This window comes from Pan paniscus, chromosome 15 (assembly GCF_029289425.2).
Source record: "Pan paniscus chromosome 15, NHGRI_mPanPan1-v2.0_pri, whole genome shotgun sequence".
Classification (NCBI taxonomy): Eukaryota; Metazoa; Chordata; class Mammalia; order Primates; family Hominidae; genus Pan; species Pan paniscus.
Window position 1 is genome coordinate 59,376,836 of NC_073264.2, and position 19,068 is coordinate 59,395,903.

At 39.4% G+C, this 19,068-nt stretch overlaps 1 protein-coding gene across 1 annotated transcript in view; it reads left to right on the forward strand.

Moving 5' to 3' along the window:
* Positions 1–17,172, forward strand: part of PSMA3 (proteasome 20S subunit alpha 3) — a 29,462-nt gene extending 12,290 nt beyond the window's left edge. Inside the window, exons 4-11 of the mRNA XM_008957014.5 lie at positions 2,867–2,968; positions 3,047–3,120; positions 6,077–6,149; positions 8,850–8,915; positions 12,634–12,680; positions 15,575–15,642; positions 16,091–16,155; positions 17,016–17,172. Coding sequence (XP_008955262.1) covers positions 2,867–2,968; positions 3,047–3,120; positions 6,077–6,149; positions 8,850–8,915; positions 12,634–12,680; positions 15,575–15,642; positions 16,091–16,155; positions 17,016–17,060 — 540 coding nt within the window. The 3' untranslated portion in view covers positions 17,061–17,172. The remainder of the gene's footprint in view (positions 1–2,866; positions 2,969–3,046; positions 3,121–6,076; positions 6,150–8,849; positions 8,916–12,633; positions 12,681–15,574; positions 15,643–16,090; positions 16,156–17,015) is intronic.
* Positions 17,173–19,068: the final 1,896 nt, after the last annotated feature.

Genomic DNA, 19,068 nt, shown 5'->3' on the forward strand with positions numbered 1-19,068 from the left:
GGTTAAAAATTATTATGTAAAATGCTTAACATGTAATGAGTGCACAGTATCTCTTAGTAATTATCATTATTACTATTACTGGGTAGCGTAGGAAAAAAAGCCTATTAAAGATTTTGATACCACTTTTAAATTCTGTAACTGTCCTGGGCTAGAGGGTTTCAAAAACTTGGTTGGTTTATGGTACCTTAAGTGTCTCAGTAGTTTTTCTCATGGCTTCCCTAGGCCGAAAATACCTAATGGTTTCATTTATTAAGTATTTAGATCCAAAGAACTTAGTGTTTACATCCTAAAAACTTAGTAGCCGTTTTTTTTTTTAAATACACACATAGTGAAAAATATTTTTATTTAAAAATTAAAATGTTTTATTTTAAGCAACCAAAATTTCTAGTATATACACTGCACAACCTCCCAAATTTGGATGTGGCCACTGTCATTTCCTGTTCCACACTGATTTTTGCACAGTACTTACTTTTTTTCACAGCAACCACTAACAGCCAAGCTTCTCAAAGATGTGGTGGCATTGAAAGGAATGTAGTAAAACGATCTAATGTTCAAACGGAACTACTTGGACATTTTTCTCCAAACTTAAAATGTGCCACACTAGGCCAGGTGCAGTGGCTCACACCTGTAATCCCAGCACTTTTGGAGGCCAAGGCGGGCGGATCACCTGAGGTCGGAAGTTCAAGACCAGCCTGACCAACATGGAGAAACCCTGTCTCTACTAAAAATACAAAAATTAGCCGGGCGTGGTGGCGCATGCCTGTACTCCCAGCTACTCGGGAGGCTGAGGCAGGAGAATCCCTTGAACCTGGGAGGTGGAGGTTGTGGTAAGCCGCGATTGCACCACTGTGCTCTAGCCTGGGCAACAAGAGCAAAACTCCATCTCAAAAAAAAAGATATGCCACACTAACATGTGATTTCACTGCAGTGCCTGAGGGCCTCTCGGCACATACATAGTAACTGCAATTCTGTTTTTGTTTTTGTTTTTGTTTTGAGACAAAGTCTCATTCTGTTGCTCAGGCTGGAGTGTAGTGGCGTGATCTCGGCTCACTGCAGCCTCCGCCTCCCGGGTTCAAGTGATTCTTGTGGCTCAGCCTTGGGAGTAGGTAGGATTATAGGTGCCCGCCACCAAACCTGACTAATTTTTGTATTTTTAGTAGGGGTTTCACCATGTTGTCCAGGCTGGTTTCAAACTCCTGACCTCAGGTGATCCCCCCGCCTCGGCCTCCCAAAGTGCTGGCATCACAGGCATGAGCCATCGCGCCCGGCCTAGTAACTGCAGTTCTAAGCCGCAAATCTTGGAATGGTTTATCATTGTAGTTTATTCAGCCAATAGGCTGAAAAAAGATTTGCGATTTGCCTTTTAGAACAAAACAGTTACAGGTTGAGTATCTCTCATCAAAAATGCTTGGGACCAGCAGTATATCGGATATTTTTCGATTTTGGAATATCTGCATTATATACTCATCAGCTGAGCATCCTTAATCTGAAAATTCAAAATCCAAAAAGCTCTACTGAGCCTTTTTTTTTTTTTTTTTTTTTTTTGAGATGGAGTCTCGCTCTGTTGCCCAGGATGGAGTGCAGTGGCGCGATCTCGGCTCACTGCAACTTCCGCCTCCCAGGTTCAAGCAATTCTCTGCCTCGGCCTCCCAAGTAACTGGGATTACAGGTGCCTGCCACCACGCCTGGCTAATTTTTGTATTTTTAGTAGAGACGGCATTTCACCATCTTGGCCAGGCTGGTCTTGAACTCGTGACCTTGTGATCCACCTGCCTTGGCCTCCCAAAGTGCTGGGATTACAGGTGTGAGCCACCAGGTCCGGCCTGAGCATTTCCTTTGAGTGTCATGTTGGCACTCAAAAAGTTTCAGATTCTGAAGCGTTTTAAATTTCAGATTTTTGGATTAGATATCCTCAACCTCTAATAACTTTAGAGAAAAGATCAAATTTGGGCCGGGCACGGCGGCTCACACCCATAATCCCAACATTTTGGGAGGCTGAGGCAGGCAGATCACCTGAGGTCAGGAGTTCAAGACCAGCCTGGCCAACATGGCGAAACCAAACCCTGTCTCTACTAAAAATATAAAAATTAGCCAATCCCAGCTACTGGGGAGGCTGAGGCAGGAGAATCCCTTGAACCTGAGAGGCAAAGGTTGAAGTGAGCCCAGATGGTGCCATTGTGCTCCAGCCTAGGTGACACAGTGAGACTCTGTCTCAAAAAAAAAAAAAAAAAAAAATCTGACCAAGACCCATGGTTTTTATTCGTTATAATGAGGTAGTGGTAGTAAATCAGGGGAAGAGGATTTATGATAGAAGTAGTCCTGAATATTGGCCGGGCATGGTGGCTCACGCCTGTAATCCCAGCACTTTAGGAGACTGAGGCGGGCAGATCACGAGGTCAGGAGATCAAGACCATCCTGGCTGACATGGTGAAACCCCATCTCTACTAAAAATACAAAAAAATTAGCCGGGCATGGTGGCAGGCGCCTGTAGTCCCAGCTACTCAGGAGGCTGAGGCAGGAGAATGGCATGAACCCAGGAGGCAGAGTTTGAAGTGAGCGGAGATCATGCCACTGCACTCCAGCCCTGGTGACAGAGCAAGACTCTGTATCAAAAAAAAAAAAAAAAAAAAAGGAAATGTCCTGAATATGAACATTGGACAAAGCAATGAAGTTATACTTACTAAATTTCTAAATTATAATTTCATACTCAAGCATCAAAATGCCTTGTAGAGAGACCTTTAAGCCAAAAAAGTTTATTTTGAATGGTAATACTTGTTAAAAAAATGTTTAATAAGTCTGTATTAATTGCAGACTTTGATTTGTGATAGGAATGTGTTCCTCTAGTAAATTGGTGCTTTTTTTTCAGGCAGTAGCAGGTTTGTTGGCAGATGCTCGTTCTTTAGCAGACATAGCAAGAGAAGAAGCTTCCAACTTTAGATCTAACTTTGGCTACAACATTCCACTAAAAGTAAGTTGATAACATATTGAGGAACCTTTTGGACAGTAATAGAAGTTTATTAATAAGCTCTTCTGCTTCCCTCCATAGCATCTTGCAGACAGAGTGGCCATGTATGTGCATGCATATACACTCTACAGTGCTGTTAGACCTTTTGGCTGCAGGTAAGAAATTTTGTGAATTATTCAAAAGGCAGATCTGTACTATAGATATTTATTATGTTCCCCAGCATCTTAGCCTTTTACATACTTAAAAATAGAAACTCTTGTCGATAAGTATTAGGGCAATGATTAAATAAAACAGTGTACATAGAAACTACTTGAGGCTGGGTGCCATGGCTCACGCCTGTAATCCCAGTACTTTGGGAGGTTGAGGTGGGAGGATCCCTTGTGCCCAGAAGTATGAGACCAGCCTGGCCAACGCAGTGAGAACCTATCTCTACAAAAAAAATTTAAAATTTAGCCAGGTGCAGTATCACATGCCTGTAGTCACAGCTACTTAGGAGCTGCTTGAGAGGATCATTTGAGCCCAGGAGTTGAAGGCTGGAATGAGCTGTGGCCATACCACTGTACTCTAGCCGGCGCAATAGAGACTCTGCCTCTTTAAAAAAAAAAAAAAAAAAAAAAAAAAAGGTTTCAATAGTGAAAAGGACTATATAGATCTGAAGTGATTATAAAACAAGGAACTGATAACAATGACTTTAATCTGATTATAATAAGCTCTCGGTGTTAGTCCCTGATATTCTTAGGTAATTTTAAAAATTACGTCTCACAATTCCCATTAGGCACGGTTTCTCTTTCTGTTGAAGTGCTGATATTTTATTGTGGGGTAAAGTGGGGATTCAGCTGCATAAAGACCTGGAATAGGTATAAATATTCAAATTTGGCTTCACAGAGAAGACTTGTGACTAGATTTTTCTAAAATGAAAAGACATGTTTGGCTTATGACTTAAAACAGTCAAACATGTTTGGTCAAAATAATACATATACTAACATCTGAGTGCTCAGCTGTAGTCCTACCTTTGAGTTGTTTATCATCAGTCATATTTAATTACTAAGATATTAAAGAAAACTTGAGTTTTATTCTATTGGTAATATTACATTAGTGTTTTATGTTTTTACTTTTTGAGACAGTTGCTGTCACCTGAGCTGGAGTGCAGTGGTGCCATCATGGCTGACTGCAGCTTTGACCTGGCTCAAGCGATGCTCCTACCTCAGCCTCCCAAGTAGCTGGGACCACAGGCATGGGCCACCATGCCTGGCTAATTAACAAAATTTTTTTTTGTAGAGACGGGGTCTCACCATGCTGCCCAGGCTGACATTAGTCATTCTTAAGCTTCTCAGTTAAATTACATTATGAAACACTTTGTTTTCAGACCATGTAAAATACCTTTCAACTGAGCTCTGAGTTCATCAGTTAACTTCTCTACTCTTTTTAAGGGAGTAAGAATAGTAGAGATAACTTTTTTTCATAACTTTTTTTTTTTTTTTTTTTTTTTTGTTTTGAGATGGAGTCTCGCTCTGTCGCCCAGGCTGGAATGCAGTGGCATGATCTCGGGTCACTGCAACCTCTGCCTCCCGGGTTCAAGCTATTCTCCTGCCTCAACCTCCTGAGTAGCAGGGATTACAAGCACCTGCCACCACGCCCGGCTAATTTTTTTATTTTTAGTAGAGTCGGGGTTTCGCCATGTTGGCCAGGCTGGTCTCAAACTCCTGACCTCAAGTGATCCACCTCGGCCTCCCAAAGTGCTGGGATTACAGGCGTGAGCCACCGCACTGGGCCAGAGAGAACTTTTTTAGTAAACATCTATTGGGCACTGAGTTAGTCATAAATATGGAGACACAGGTGTGAAGTCACATTGATAAAATATTAGTGATATGATAAAGGGACAACAATTAGGGAACGGACTCTTTCTGGCCAGGAGGCAAGGAAGAGTGTGAGATGTAGGGAGACTTGGTAGTTGCAAGCACAGGAACTGGTACGAAAATACGTGCGCCAGAGAGAGTTAAGTATGCTTGGTGTGTAGAGTATGAGGTTTAGAGATGATACTGATGTAGGAAGGGGTCCAGTCATATAAAAGTCTGTGCTCCATGCTGATTTTTCTTCAAAGAAATGTTGAAAGGCTTTAAAATAGTGACAGTGAGCTACATATTCTGAAGGATAAGTCTCATATCAGGGTAGAAAATGGAAGGAAATGACGGTAGGGATGGGAATTGAATAGTTAAAATATTCCGCATATAAGATGATGTGTAAGATGCTGCTGATTTCTTTTCTACTCTAAGGCAAATATAGTTGTCCCTTGGTATTTGTGGGGGATTGGTTTTAGGACCTCCCATGAATACCAAAATCCAAGGTTGCTGAAGTCCCTGATATAAAATGGTTAAGTATTTGCATATAACCTGTGCATATCCTCCTGTATGTTGTCATCTCTAGATTACTTGCAATACCTAACACAGTGTAAATAGCTGTTACACTGTATTGTTTAGGGAATAATGACAAGAAAATCACAGTTGTTCAGTACAGAAGCAATGTTTTTTGAAAGTTTTCTATCTGTGGTTTGTTGAATCCACAGATGCAGAACTCATGGAAACGGTGCCCACTGTATGTCGCAATTTCAGAAAATCAGTATTTCATACAATCAGCTAATAGCCTAATTTGTTGAGCACAGAAAAATACACTGAACCAATTCTGATTATTGCAGAGAAATGATTGGCAGGATATTGGGAAATAGAATGAAGGGTGGAAAGAATTTCACATGGATTCAGTATACTCTCCGTCAGGAATTTTGTTCCCTTGATCTTTTTGTGTTTATGCCTTATTTATTGGGCCCTCTCATAGTTGTGGTTTTCATCTATCGTTACTCCTTTCCCTGTACTGCTAGACTTTCCAGGAGACCTTCATCAGAAAGATTAATACTAAACAAACAAAAGCTACATGAATTTTGAATAATCTCATGTACTAGTTTTAATTGAAACCACTGTTTCAAAGTACTTACTATGAGTTATATGTGTATTAGTAATTTATCTCAGAAAGAAAATATAACTGCATTTTAAAATAATTTTTTCAAAAATACTTTTATGTTATTGCCATGGTTTAAGCTGTTTGTATACTTTCATGCAGTTTCATGTTAGGGTCTTACAGTGTGAATGACGGTGCGCAACTCTACATGATTGACCCATCAGGTGTTTCATACGTGAGTAATTTTGAATCATTTGAAATTCTATTTTAGTTTAATGGTATTTCATTAGCATTTAAGTCTCATTATAAGATTATATGAAATTTTAAAAAAACTCATTCAAGGAAAGTAATTTTTCTTTTTTTTTTTTTTTACAACAACCTCTTGTCCAACAGAATTTTTTTTTTTTCCTTTTTGGGGGAACAGGGTCTCACTGTGGCCCAGGCTGGAGCACAGTGGTGTGATCACAGCTCACTGCAACCTCTGCCCCCCAGGTTCAAACAATTCTTCTGCCTCAGCCTCCCGGGTAGCTGGGATTACAGGTGTGCACCACCTGGCTAATTTTTTTTATTTTTAGTAGAGACAGGCCTTTGCCATGTTGGCCAGACTGGTCTTGAATTCCAGTCCTCAAGAGATCTACCCACCTGGGTCTCCCAAAGTGCGAGTATTACAGGTGTGAGCCACGAGGCCCAGCCATGTTTTCTTATCATTAATAACCGATACGAGGCAGAGGAAAGATTTTTTGTTTTCAGTACGTTATTTATAGAAACTATATAGTGCATATAGTATTTTGAATATGTGATTTTCCTTTATTACTATAAACACTGTCTTAAAACTGTATTTAATGTCTTTTTTCTTTTTTCCTCATTCTTGCCCAGGCTGGAGTGCAGTGACAGTCATAGCTCACTTCAGCCTCTTAACTCCTGGGCTCAGGCGATCCTCCTACCTAAGCCTCCCAAGTAGCTGGGACTACAGGCTCATGCCACCATGCCTAGCTAATTTTTGTATTTTTTTGGTGTCTATAGAGACAAGGTCTTTCCACGTTCCCAGGGCTGGTCTCAAACTCCTGGCCTTAAGCAGTCCTCCTGCCTTGGACTCCCAAAATGGTGGGACTACAGGCGTGAGCATCGATGTCCAGCCATGTCATCCCTTTTATTTATTTATAAGATGGAGTGTCACTCTGTCTCCCAGGCTGGAGTGCAGTGGCTCGATCTTGGTTCACTGCAACCTCTTCCGCCTCCTAGGTTCAAGCAATTCTCCTGTCTCAGCCTCCTGATTAGCTGGGATTACAGGCATGTGCTACCATGCCTGGTTAATTTTTGTATTTTTAGTACAGATGGGGTTTTGCCATGTTGGCCAGCTGGTCTCCAACTCCTGACCTCAGGTGGTCTGCCCACCCCGGCCTGCCAAAGTGCAAGGATTACAGGCGTGACCCACAGTGCCGGACCTAATTTTGTTTGAGACAGCGTCTTGCTCTGTCACCCAGACTGGAGTGCAGTGGCACCAAACCTCCACCTCCCCAGTTCAAGCAATTCTGCCTCAGCCTCCCAAGTAGGCTGGGATTAGAAGCATGCATCACCACACCCGGCTAATTTTTGTATTTTCAGTAGAGACGAGGTTTCACCATGTTAGCCAGGCTGGTCTCGAACTCCTGATCTCAAGTAATCCGCCCACCTTGGTCTCCCAAAATGCTGGGATTATAGGCGTGAGCCACCTTGCCCTGCCTTCCCTTTTAAAGAGAAGGTTTAAATGTGATTTCTAAGAGTTTTCCCTAAATTATTACCATTTCTTTTTTTTTTTTTTTTTTTTGAGACAGAGTCTTGCTCTGTCGCCCAGGCTGGACTGCAGTGGTGCAATCTTGGCTCACTGTAACCTCTGCCTCCCGGATTCAAGGGATTCTTGTGCCTCAGCCTCTCAAGTAGCTGGGATTACAGGCCTGTACCATCACACCTGGCTAATTTTTGTATTTTTAGTAGAGACAGAGTTTCACCATCTTGCCCAGGCTGGTCTGGAACTCCTGGCCTCAAGTGATCCACGTGCCTCAGCTTCCCAAAGTGCTGGGATTACAAGCACTTTGTGTGAGCCACTGCACCCGGCCTGTTACCGTTTCTTAACTGTTTTCTTATCCTTACATTTTTGTCGTTTTTACTAATTGAAGAAAATGAAGATTCTTAAATATATTTTGCTGTAACAGAAGTATATATGTGTGCATCCTTTTTTTTTTTTTTTTTTTTTTTGATGGAGTCTCACTGTTGCCCAGGCTGGAGTGCAGTGGCGTGGTCTCAGCTCACTGCAACCTCTGCCTCCCAGATTCAAGTGATTCTCCTGCCTCAGCCTCTGGAGTAGCTGGCATTACAGGCACCTGCCACCACACCTAGCTAATTTTTTTGTATTTTTAGTAGAGACAGGGTTTTACAATGTTGGCCAGGCCGGTCTCCAACTCCTGACCTGAGGTAATCTGCCCACCTCGGCCTTCCATAGTGCTGGGATTACAGGCATGAGCCACCACACCCAGCTGTGCATCCTTATCTTTAAAAAAATTTACAAAATAATAAAATTGGGGGTTTAGAGTACTGAACTCATAGGAATTAACTTTATTTCTGTCTCTCAGGAATATATAATTTCATTTTTCATTGTCATAGTGCTAAAATCTTTTCCGTTCCTGTTCCCCAAAATGTCTTAAAGTGTATATGATTACATAATTTACATATTTTTGGATATACCTTTATTAAAAATACAGGTTGTTTTGGAATTGTTTGGTATTTTAATATTTTTGAGCCCTTTGGCATTCATCAGAATGTGTTTGACTGTATTTTTCTATACTTGCTTTTAAAAGTCATTTAACATCCTTTCACTAGGTTATAGAAACATTAGTAGTCATTAATTACATATGATAGTGTACTAATTCAGTGATTATATATATTTTTTTCTAAATAGGGTTATTGGGGCTGTGCCATTGGCAAAGCCAGGCAAGCTGCAAAGACGGAAATAGAGAAGCTTCAGGTAATAATTAATGCTTGAATTTTTACTACGTCGTCATCCTAATGCAGTGAAATTTTATCACCACAGACATTTCAGTCTAAGGCAGGGATGTCCAACCATTTGGCTTCCCTGGGCCACACATAAAATACACCAACACTAATGATAGCTGATGAGCTTAAAAAAAAAATCTCATAATGTGTTAAGAAAGTTTACGAATTTGTGTTTGGCCCCATGTGGCCTGTGGCTGGGGAAGCTCGGTGTAAGGATATAGTGTGGTTTGATGTTGAGAGTTTATGAAGCTGCTAAGTCACTGAATGGGAAAGCTGGTAACATATTATCTGTAGAGTTGTGTTATACATCCCTTTATAGAATCTGAATAACTGCTATAAAGCCTCAGTCTAGAAAAACACAACTTTTGATATGATTTCACAAAATCCTTGAAACCTATTTATGAATCTCTGTGAGCTCTAGTTTGAAAATTTTGTTTAAAATTTTGAGTTAATAAAAAGTTATATTTTTCCTATATTCTTTCTTTGGAACACAGCTTTTATGTCTGGCTGTGCTCCACCGGTTCTCTTAGCTTTGCTCCTAGCCAGATAAGGCATAAAGCCTACACTCTTACAACTACCCACTTTTTCTTTCACAAAATTCAGCTATTAGTGTGAAAAAGTTTTCTTAAAACTTGGTTTTCCTTTTAGCCATGCGTTGATCAACTTAAAGACTTCATGGATACTGTTTCAATATTATTGATTACCTGTCAGAAACTTGCCTAAAAAGCAGGCATACCATTTATCAGTGTTTTGGTAAACTGAAGTGAGATACAATTTCACATACATTTAATGTTAATGCTGTACTAGAACCTTGCTCAACTAATTACTCATTCAACTTATTTAAGACCAGCTTCTAGAAAATATTTATTAGTGCTTGGCATTTATACAGTGCTAAGTTCTAGAACCCCCTATAAAACCTAATTTGTTTCGTATTTTAGTAAAGCTGACAAAAGGATCATAGAGGTCATTTAGCCCAAGCTCAACTGCAGATTAAACACACTGCATAGGACCACAGAATCAGCTGGTTCTGAACAGTATCCAGACCTTATGAGTCTTAGACCTATGTTCTTTTCCATTGCACACTTACTAGTATGATGCTAGGTTCCTATCTTCTACTCTTTTCCTTTTGTTTTCATCTCTCCATACTATTATATGGAAATTTGAAAATTAGAATATTTATGTCAGTTGAGGGGGATTACCCCTGTAATCCTACCAGTTTGGTAGGCCAAGTTGGGAGGACTGCTTGAGCCCAGGAGTTCCAAGACCAGGCTGGGCAAAAGAGTAAGACCCTATCTCCCAAAACAAAATGTTAGCGAGGTGAGGTGGTGCGTGCCTGTAGTCCCAGGCACTTGGGAGGCTGAGGCAGGAGGACTGTTTGAGCCCCAGCCAGGAGTTGGGGGCTACAGTGAGCTATGATCACGCCACTGCACTCCAGCCAGGGCAACAGAGCGACACCTTATCTCAAAAAAATAAAGGAAATTAGAATATTTAGAGCAGTTACTATCTGTCTTTCTGTAGTTAAATCCTAGCAAGGAATGGGAAAAACAATAAATCCCAGAGAAAAATCAAGAAAAAAAAATCACTTTAATTGAGGAACACTTTCAGTTTGTGACAAAATTATGCTGTGAATCAGGTGTTGCAAATTATGGCCCACTGCCTGCTTTTGTGTAAGTTTTATTGGAACACAGCTACATTCAGTCCATGGCTGCTTTTAGAATACAACAGTAGACTTTAACATTTGGAACAGGGAACAGAAACCAGAGCCATACAGCTAATAAACTTGAAAATATTTACAAGTTGATGCTTTACAAAATCCATCTGCTGACCCCTGCTCTGTATCATTGTTCTCTTCTGATGGTCTGTTTACTAAAAAATAAAAACTTCACAAACATGTAAAAAATAGATTTGCCATTTAAAATGTGCTTTTCAAGTTTGACTTTTTAGGATGCAATTAATTCACTAAATACAGAACTAAGGACAAAAATTTAAAGATCAGTATTCTTTCCCTTCCCATCACACTCAACTTAACATGAAGAACTGTAAACATCCTAAGCTTACAACAAACCTATCTAGTTAGACTTCAGTTAACCACTTACACATCCCCCTCCCCCATGAACTATTTGAAAAAAGCTGCAGGCGTAATATTGGATCCCTAAATACTTCATTCTCCTTATACCATTATCAGACCCAAGTATCATCTAATAGTCCATAATCAAACTGCCTAAGCAGTTTCTACACTGTCTTTTTAACTATTTCAAACTATCAAGGTTCGCATTTTCTTCCTTAGATCTCTTTGTCTTTTTCTTCCCCAAAATATTTGAGTCCATGCCAGTTGCCTTTAGTTGTACCCAAATAATGGTTTGTCTATTTCCTAAAAGTAGTACTCTTAAATTTAAATTTAGTGTTATTTTTGTTGTCATTGTTCCTTCTTCCTCATGTGGTTGTGCAGGCAGAGCTTGAGCATCCAGATTTCAAAATTAAAAAATAAAAGATAATCTAGTTTAATATATAGTAGTTGAATCACCTTAAGTCTAGACTGCTGTATGAGCACCCGTTATCTTTCACTATATTCCATCATCCCCCAACATATCCACAGTAGATGAAGGGCAGTTTGCTCAAACATTGTTTTGATCCTGTCATGTCTGTTCAGAAATGCCTGTCTATTCAGAAACCCATGTCGAATAATAAAATCTTGGACTGGTTACTATCAAAACCCAACAACATACAGACTCCTCAGCTAGGCCCTAGGGATATTTTTCTACCTTGATTTCCAAGTGTTCATTGAAAGAATGCTTAATTCTAATTTGGAAAAAAGTTTTTGGCTTCCCACTTCTGCTTTACATGTTCATCTTTCTTGAAATCAAATCCAATCCAATCTATATTCTAAGAACCTGCTCAAATCTTGGTTCTTCAAAGCTTTCCCTGGTATTTTGCATTTTTGCTTTGAATAGTTCCACGAAGGATAACTTCTTACTCCTTCCTTCATCTTTCTGTATCTTGCATATAGTAAATATTAATGACTTGTTTGCATTTTGTTATCCTAACTTGGCTATAAAGAAAATCAGATGTCTTCACCAGTTGTTCAAACTTCAGGTCTGCCTACAGATTCATAGATGGCTGTGGATTTTTATAATTTTGTCACAAAGTTAGTGGTAACTACAGGTTATCTCAGAATATCTTTTTTGGCGTATAAATTTTTTTCTTTTCCTTTTTTTTTTTTTTTTTTTTTTTTTAAGACAGTCTCTCTCTCTGTCGCCCAGGCTAGAGTGCAGTGGCGTGATCCCGGCTCACTACAACCTCTGCCTCCTGGGTTCAAGAGATTCTTAGGCCTCAGCCTCCCGAGTAGCTAGGGTTACAGGCGCGCACCACCTCCATGCCCAGCTCTTTTGTATTTTTAAGTAGAGACAGGGTTTCACCGTGTTGGTCAGGCTGGTCTTGAACTTCTGACTTCAGGCAATCCGGCCGCCTCGGCCTCCCAAAGTGCTGGGATTACAGGCACAAGCCACTGCACCCAGCCTGGAGTATAAATTTCAAAACATTAAAATATGAATCAGGAAACTTCGATTCTGGTCTTTTTCAGACTTTAGGTTATTTTCCTTGGTTTTATATCTGAGTATAAAAGTGAAAATAGTTATTACACAAGTGGAAAATGTTCTTCTGATGAACAATATACATTTTATTTTCTATAGATGAAAGAAATGACCTGCCGTGATATCGTTAAAGAAGTTGCAAAAATGTAAGTTGAAATTTTTCTTACCATCCACAAAAATATTTCACTTGACCTTTGCATATATATATTACATTAATCCTAAGAAGCTGTTTTCCTGTAAAATAACTTAGTGAATAATTTTTAGAAGGTAAATTTAACATTCTAAGAAGCCTCACGAAGGAAGAAAATGTTTTTAAGCAATATTTTTTAGTAGTAATGAATAGGATGGGGAAAATAGCTTGACAAAATAAACTGCTGTTACAGGTTAAGGACATATACCATTAGGGTCTTAATTTGTTAGCTCCCAACTTCTCAAATCTCTTAAGTCCTAATAATAGTAATCTTAAGATTGCCTCTATTGTAAGAATGCTTACAAACTTTATAGGTTACAACTAATTATTTCAATACATGATCCATGAAGCTGGCTCATTTATATAATCTGCTATTTATTTGGGAAAGATATGTTTCACTTTTTCAGGTTTATTATAAAAGTTCCTATAACAAGGTAAGAAGAGCAGTATTACAAAACATTTCAAAAACCAGCTTAAGAAACCCTGAATAGTTTATTACAGGTATATAAAGTAGAATACTATTAATATGTAACAGGTATTTGGACAGTAAACAATAAAAAAGTCAATTAACCTGGGTAGTGATGTTTCTAAAATTTTGTGATTCTCTAGATCAAAGACTGTAGACATTTGGTATTACAAAAAGATTCCAACAGAATACGTTGTGTAGCCAGCTTTTTAGATTCAAAAGTTATGGATAATCGTAATTCATAACAACTCTTAAGTATTCCACATTAGAACTACATAAACAAGGTCTAGTCAATCACCTGTCTGTATGGTAGTGTATCAGGTTTTACATCTAACAATACGTGGAAGAAAAAAATTCCAATGGGCTCTATTGTTTAATAAACATACTATTTATATCACACTCAGAGTCTCTTATTAACCGGTCCATCATTACTGCTACTGCCTTTACCCCTCTTGCCACCTCCTCCCCTCCGCCCTCCTAGTTTCAGTTGTGAAGCAAGCAGAAGCCATTCTATGATTGTCAGTTAATAATGGCAACACTAGGAACCAACATGCAGCAGAGCTGCTAAGAAAGGAAGTCAGATATCTTCCTTGAATTATATAGTATGTTATCATGATATACTCTGTTTCCTTCACCGAACCAATCCTTTGAAGTCCTTCTGGAAATCAGTTCTTACCATCTTTTATATTTAGGTATAATGGTAGTCATCTGCTAAGTGTTCCATGTTAGGAAAGCCATCCCTTCATCATTTAAGAAAATGGAGCAGCATGTTATCTTTTACTTAGTTCTAGAAAATCAAGATCCTCTCATATTATAGCAAGGTTTTAGAAGACCCTCCAAAAAGTAAGGTATGTAACTCAGTGCATAGTATTAGATAAAGCTATACTCTGCTACTGTACTTAATTTGATACTTTTTTTTTTTGAGATGGAGTCTCACTCTGTCGTCCAGACTGGAGGGCAGTGGCACGATCTTGGCTCACTGCAACCTCCGCCTCCCGTGTTCAAGCAATTCTCCTGCATCAGCCTCTCAAGTAGCTGGGATTACAGGCGCCCACCACCACGCCTGGCTAATTTTTGTATTTTTAGTAGAGACAGGCTTTACCATCTTGGCCAGGCTGGTCTTGAACTCCTGACCTTGTGATCCACCCACCTTGGCCTCCCAAAGTGCTGGGATTACAGATGTGAACCACCGCACCTGGCCTCTTGATACTTTTTATGTTACTTTAATATGTTGCATGACAGTGCCTCCTCCTTTGCTGTAATTTGTAAAGTACTACAATGTGAAGGCCAGGTTATGTGGCATATATGCCATTATAAAATGGACAAGGAGCTTAAAAAGACTACTGCCAAGAAGCTATAGGTTGAAGAGACCATATAATTGCAAGCACATAAATTAGTTTTTTTTTTTTAGTTTTTTGAAACAGAGTCTCACTCTGTTGCCCAGGCTGGAGTGCAGTGGCGTGATCTCGGCTCACTGCAGCCCCCACCTCCTGGGTTCAAGCAAGTCTCCTGCCTCAGTTTCCCGAGTAGTTGGGACTACAGGCCTATGCCACCTCACCTGGCTAATTTTTCTATTTTTAGTAGAGACGTGGGTTCACCATGTTGGCCAGGATGGTCTCGAACTCCTGACCTCATGATCCACCCGCCTCTGCCTCCCCAAAGTGCTAGGATTACAGGCACAAGCCACCATCTCCAGCCAATTAGTTGGTTTTAAATATATTTAAATTAATGGACAAAATATTCTAAAAGGGCACAGTTAATGACACCTCTTCCTAGTGAATCCGTGTTCTTTATGAGGTATCTTTTATAGTTGTATCTTTTTTTTTTTTCTGAGATGGAGTCTCGCTCTACTGTAGCCCAGGATGGAGTGCAGTAGTGTGATCTTGGCTCACTGCAACCCCTGCCTCCCGGGTTCAAGGAATTCTCCTGCCTTAGCCTCCTGAGTAGCTGAGATTACAGGTGCCCACCACCACACCTGGCTGATTTTTGTTTCTTAGTAGAGACAGGGTTTCACCATGTTGGCCAGGCTAGTCTCGAACTGACCTCAAGTGATCCATCCGCCTTGGTCTCCCAAAGTGTTGGGATTACAGGTGTGAGCCACTGTGCCCAGCCAAGTTATATCTCTAAAGCAATGTGCAAAAATAAACTGAACTTGGGTTGATTAGGTATATTCAACATTTGTCGGGAGAGTAGATGTTTCATTTTATTTCAGTCCCTGTGTAATTTGTCTTCTCTAATGTTAAATACTATGTAGAATGTGTCTGTGTAATTTTATACATACTTTTATTATGGATGGACATTCTAATTTGTACTGACTATGGGTCTGTGAACTACTTCAATGTTTGGAGGTTACCAAAATCTTACCTTTCCCTTTTCTATTCTAGAATTTACATAGTACATGACGAAGTTAAGGATAAAGCTTTTGAACTAGAACTCAGCTGGGTTGGTGAATGTAAGTTATTTTTGTACATTTATTTGCCTTAGGAATGATCTGTACCACAGCTAATTTACAACTGAGTGTCCTTTCTAATATAATGAAAGCTAAAGCAAATTTACTAGGTTGTCTAATGAAGGGAAAGTTCTGCTTAATAATTGACTTAAGTTGTGAACAGGTTATTTTTTGAAACATCCATTTCATGGTTTTAAGATATTATGCTATAAATTAATGCTCAGGATTTATAAATAGCATAATTTACTTTCATTTCCATAAGAACTTAATATGTAGACACATATAATCTCATGTAGAAGCAGCACACAAAAATATTCGAGTATTACTCATAGTACAACTTTGCAACCTTAGGTGAGTCAGATATGTGGATTGGGTAGATCCTATGGTATACTGCAAGTTACAATATGGTACTCAATTTAAAATTCATTTACACATGTGGCTTAATTTACAGTAACTAATGGAAGACATGAAATTGTTCCAAAAGATATAAGAGAAGAAGCAGAGAAATATGCTAAGGTAAGCCACAGCACAAAAACTTCTCTTGGCCAGGTACAGTCAGGGAATCACTTAGCCCAGGAGTTTGAGACCAGCCTGAGCAGCACAGCAAGACCCCCATCCCTAATTTAAAAAAAAAAAAATTCTCTAACCAAAATTATGTGTTGAATAATATAAATAGACTGGGGTGGTTTCTATGAAATAACACTGAGAGTTCAGCTGAACTAAAGATAGAAATTTTCTAGGTTATCTCTAGTGGGTAAAGTTGCCTTGGTTCCAAAAAAAAAAAAACTTGGGAGGTTTAGATTGCAAAGAGTTTTTTAAGACTTTTAATACTTTAAATATATTTGTTGTTTTTTTTTTTTTTTTTTTTTTTTGAGACGGAGTCTTGCTCTGTCACCCAGGCTGGAGGGCAGTGGCACCATCTCTGCTCACTGCAACCTCTGCCTCCAGGGTTCAAGCGATCCTCCTGCCTCCGCCTCCCAAGTAGCTGGGATTACAGGAACATGCCACCATACCTGGCTACTTTTGTATTTTTGGCTTCACCAATAATACAGAGACGGGTTTTCACCAGGCTAGTTTCAAACTCTTGAACTCACATGATCTGCCTACTTTGGCCCCCACGAAGTGCTGGGATTACAGGCATGAACCACTGCACCAGGCCTCTTAAGTATATATTCTATCGAAGATACAGTCATTGCATGTTAGAGCAACATTTGCTTAATTAACTTTGCTTGGGTATCTTATTCTAAAACTGTTCATTCAGTTACAAGTAGAGGAATTTAACCACTTAATTCAGGTTGTTGTAGCTTAACTTGCCCACAGGTGTGGGATATAACAATTTTAAAAATCAATTTTAAACACCTGTTTTCTCTTAACAGGAATCTCTGAAGGAAGAAGATGAATCAGATGATGATAATATGTAACATTTATTCCAGCATCTATTGTATTTTAAATTTCTACTCCAGTCCAATGTAACTATTTAGCCCTGGATTATACATACTGTCCAATTTTCATTAAATTTTTGTCTTATAACTATTGAAGTTTGGTTAATATCTGCTTTACAAAATTGGTGGGGGTAAATGAGGACATTTACTCAGTATTAAAATATAGATTTATGACTACTGAAAAATTCCCTGGTTAAAATGCTGCAGAATTAATTAATTCCAAGACTGTAGATTAATTCAAAGCCCCATCTTCATCACTCAACTAGAATTTACAGATCATATTCTCCTGGGCTTTTGTACAAAAAGCACCTACCAACTTAGTGGACAAATAACTGATACGGTTTCCCACTTTCATATGAAGTAACTGGTGGTCATCAGTCACTGTTAATCTTTAGATGTGATACAGATGACAGATGTTTCAGTTTTGGATAATTTTTCAAAAACTGACCCTTCTCAAAAAAGACCCTTCAATACATGAGTCAAGGATGTTTTTGCTTTTTTCCTTTGTTGTGGTGAGGGGCGGATTTAAGGATCAATAAAGTCCCTATTCTGTCACTAAAAAAATTTGATCTCTAAAGATTAAAATAAAAATACCAACATCAGACAGCTTTCATGTTAAAAATCAGAATTTATGTGAAAGTGCTCTGTAAACAGAACTGTTACTAAGTGGAATAAACAGTACTGTGGCCGATAAGAATAACTTGAAGCTGAAAAGCAGTACTCACAGCAGGAACAATTTGAACTCAGGCCACGTATACACACCCTCTAGTGGACTCATGCCAGTGTCACTCCATTGAAGTGTTGTGCTTTCCTAAGAAGGTAATCTAGCCACTGAATTTGGGTGCAGGGTATCGCTGGACTTTGAGCATTTGTGTAGTTTAAATAGCAAATCATTATACCTGAATATTAATAGCTAACTACTACACAAACAACTCAAAACCAGTAATGTCATATGTCATTACCATGGCTTCTTTTATGTAACATTATCTGCTACATTTTACCACTCAAAATATATTTAAAATATGTATTTTAAAATATATTAGAGCATATGGCTCAAGCAATCCTCCCACCTCAGCCTCCCAAGTAGCTGGGACCACAGGCAAGCACCACCATGCTTGGCTAACTTTTAAAAATTTTTTGTAGAGACCGCATCTCACTATGTTGCCCAGGCTGGTCTTGAACTCCTGGACTTGAGCAATCTGTCCACCTCAGCCTCCTAAAATGCTGAAATTACAGGCATGAGCCACCGGGCCTGGCCACAACTCATATATTTAACTGTGAATGACACAAGTGTTGGTCTTAGAAAAATACAGGAACAATACTAAATTGGATCCATTTACAGACAGGTAAATTGACTATCCCTAAGCCAATCTATGGTCATTCCTATACTTTCCCAAAGTTCCAAAGTATGAATGTCACATGAATGTTGAATTCTTCTTTGAATGTATCTATTCTTAAAATTTACACCAGCATAGTTAAAACCCTCTTTGAAAGACACTGGTTCTAAAGAGACCCAAATATGAGCAGCTAAGCTACTATAGATGCCATAATATAAGCAGATATACCTAGCTCTTCAACTCTTATGAAAGAAAGAACATTGAGTGACGTGCTTTTCTTTTTTTGAGATGGAGTCTCGCTCTGTTGCTTAAGCTGAAGTGCAGTGACATGATCTCGACTCACTGCAACCTCTGCCTCACGGGTTGAAGAGAGTCTCCTGCCTCAGCCTCCCAAGTAGCTGGGACTACAGGCACCTGCCACCACGCCTGACTAATGTTTGCATTTTTAGTAGAAATGGGGTTTCACTATATTAGCCAGGCTGGTCTCGAACTCCTGACCTTGTGATCTGCCCGCCTCGGCCTCCCAAAGTGCTGGGATTACAGGCGTGAGCCACCATGCCCGGCCACCAAGTGATTTTCATACACACTGAACAGGATTAACAAATGGAGGTTCAATTGTAAGGATACTTTGTAACCACTGATGAGATATG